The sequence below is a fragment of the Acyrthosiphon pisum genome, unplaced genomic scaffold, assembly GCF_005508785.2.
Source record: "Acyrthosiphon pisum isolate AL4f unplaced genomic scaffold, pea_aphid_22Mar2018_4r6ur Scaffold_34;HRSCAF=220, whole genome shotgun sequence".
NCBI lineage: Eukaryota > Metazoa > Arthropoda > Insecta > Hemiptera > Aphididae > Acyrthosiphon > Acyrthosiphon pisum.
In genome coordinates, this window is record NW_021772935.1 from 6,316 (window position 1) to 9,461 (window position 3,146).

General features: G+C 29.0%; 1 protein-coding gene across 1 annotated transcript; it reads left to right on the top strand.

The window, feature by feature from the left end:
• Positions 1–1,950: 1,950 nt before the first annotated feature.
• LOC115035012 (WD repeat-containing protein 89-like) lies at positions 1,951–3,077 on the top strand (the record flags this gene model as incomplete). Its single annotated transcript, XM_029492648.1, is given in 5 exon segments — positions 1,951–2,162; positions 2,229–2,445; positions 2,544–2,666; positions 2,739–2,851; positions 2,902–3,077. Coding segments are annotated over 5 exon segments (657 nt in total), but the record flags the coding sequence as incomplete, so codon positions are not given.
• Between the last annotated feature and the right edge of the window lie 69 nt (positions 3,078–3,146).

The window sequence follows — 3,146 nt, forward strand, 5'->3', positions numbered from 1 at the left end:
TAACTCGGTAACTCGTTTGTGTAAAAAAAGTTCAAAATCAAAATACACATAAATAATGATAAAATAAGGTTATCAATATATCACGCAACTAACTGAATTCTACCATACAATATAAAAAATAAATAATAAAATACCAATACCACAGATTTCTAAATAATACATTAGCATGAATTGGAGGGAAAATAGTGTAAATACCGAAATTCCTTCTATGAATTGCAATAGTTTAAGATATTAAACATAATACCTTCGTAGGTATTTGATTTTCTTAATATATATTATGCTTAAATTATAAAAATCTAATTTGTTTTTGTAAATATATTATAATAATTATACCGGCCCTGCCGGCCCTCACAAGAACCGGCCCATCGGGAAGTTTCCCGATTTCCCAATAGGCCAATCCGCCCTTGCGACAAACAAATGTCTTTCGACGAATGTAAATAGGAACGAAGGTAAAACTTGGAAATTAATAGCAATGGAATAAGTTGACTTGGAAAAAAAAATGTGGAACAATATGTAGTTTCCAAAATGATGATTGATGACAACAAGTATTATTGAAGGGTTTGATATAGCTGCTATAAAGGCATAGACACAAATAACATTTGAAATTTGAGGGCAGATGAAACCCTACTATAATAATATTGAAGAAGCTTAAACAACTGTTAGGTAATGTTGGGGGGGGGGGGGTCTATTGAAATGTTTTAAAACCCATCCTCATAGTTGCACCTATGTATATCCACAAAATATAACCTATACGTAAATATACGTAAATCATATACAGGTACATATACGTAATTTCAAAATTTTAAAATTTTCTGGGAAATTATGGTCTACAGTAGAGAGCCTTGATATTAAAGAGAGTGGCCAACTGGTGTGATAGCAGCCATTAATCGTCCAAACGTTTCCCGCCTTTTTTTAAATTTAAACACTTCAGCTAGGAGCATTATTCACACATTTTTTTACCATATAACCTTATTATAGTTAGGGTTGTCAAGTATTTGGGTATTTTGTTCAAATACTTTTACAAGTATTGAAATTACATATTTCAAATACTATTTATCAAAAAGTATTCAAGTGCATTTTAAAAACTATTTTATTCCATTGAACACTTTCCAATAAAATACTTTTTTTCCAATTAAAATCAATAAGCCAATTAGTTTTCATAACATTGGTTATAAGTAGGACTGGATTTTTATGTTTTAACATATTTTTATTGAAAGTATGCAAATCCAATTGGATAAGCTTTCTCGACGATTAATTTTTCAATAAACTGATATACAACTTTTAGCGCATAAAAGCATATAATTAATATGAATAACAAATAAACATATTTTATTGACATTTATTATATAATAATTTTAAAATGCAAAAATTGAGTGTTAGACCATCTCCACAAACAGTATTAGGTGGTAGGTACTTGAAAGTATAACAAAGTGGTAGGTACTTACTTTTAAATAATATATAATAGGTATTATACTTGTCACAGAAATTATATTTCAGAAAAGTTGAGAATAATTTTAATATTAACTAAAAAAAACGTAATAAATTATTTAAATTAATTAATATTGAACAATTTCAACAAATAAACTATTGCATTAAATATAAAATATAAATATTTGGACGATTAATGGCGTCTATAATCAATGATAACAGCCAGCCAATAGAAAACGTTCACCGAGTTGACCACTCTCTTTAATATCAAGGCTCTCTAGCCGTGACCGTGGTCGCCACATTATCATAGATTTTATAATAAAATCTGTGTTTACAACAGTGTGTTGAATAATACGTTATACAATTATAATTGGCGATTGAAAGCTTATCAATTATCAGGTTGGCGGGGGGTGGATCTGTAACGGTGAACGTGTAAAATAACATAATGAATAACAAATGATACACAGCGTCCTCGTTACATCTTATCAATTTCAATCGCCAATATACTGAACGCTGAACCACGAATTAAGATATTAAGTATATCTTAATTCGTGCGCTGAACACTAAACACACGTGGTTTATAAAGTCTTATCACATCCAAATTTAAAATTCACATTTCACAAATATCTAATAACATTTTTTTTATATTTTATTGGACAAAACAACTTTTTACTTTAAACTATATGTACTAGTTTTCATTGTTACAATGACTTTAAATTTTATTACAGATACCGGTTAGTAAGAATATATTACAATTGTTTTTGTATCAAATCTACTTAACTCCATTGTTTTTAACTTAGATACATCAGAATCTAGTTCAGATGGCGAAGAAACTTCAAATCATTCAAGTGTTAACGAAGAAGCCAGTTTGGAGGAAGATGTAGTTGTTGACTTTAATGAACAACCAGTATTTGATAGCTCTAAAGAAATAAATTACAAAATTAAATACAAACAAGCATTTGAGGAAGTTATCATTTCTAATGATGTCTATATTTTGAATTTGGATGCACACAAAATGTAATTAACTTTATGACTTTACTTATATAAATATATTTACACTAAAATATAAGATCTTAAATTGAATAGTACTATAGTCTAAATTTTCTATTGTTTAGTGGACAATCACTAAGAATAGCAACAGCACTCTCCAACTTTACTTGTAATATCTATGATATTGATGCTGGATGTAAGTCAATTAGAGTATCCTTGGAGCACGAAAAAAAAATTGTTGATGTCAAGTAAAATTACCATTGTCATTTATTTATTAATTTATGAACAACATTCAAATAATTTATTTTCTTTGTTTTTAGATTTGGTTCAAGCAATACTCAGTTATCTTCCATTGTGTACACAGGGTCTAAAGACGGCACTATTAAGCTTTGGGATTTGCGTAAAAAAGAAAAATGTGTTTCTGTTTTTAAAGGTAAAAAGACTGAAAAATATTAGTGTATATTTTAAGTTAATTTGTTTTAGATGATACTGATGCTGAACTGAAACCATTGTCATGTTTTGATGTATCTTGTGATGGAAGATTCTTAGTCGCCGGAACAGAAGTGTTTAAAGATGATGCTTTCTTATTATTTTGGGATATTCGTACAACTAATCTACTTGGTGGTTATTGGGATACTCACCAAGAAGACATTACACAGGTGAATATACTGTGAATGAATGTGTATTCTAACACTGCACAGAAACTTGTTAAGAGGTGGGACAAAGAT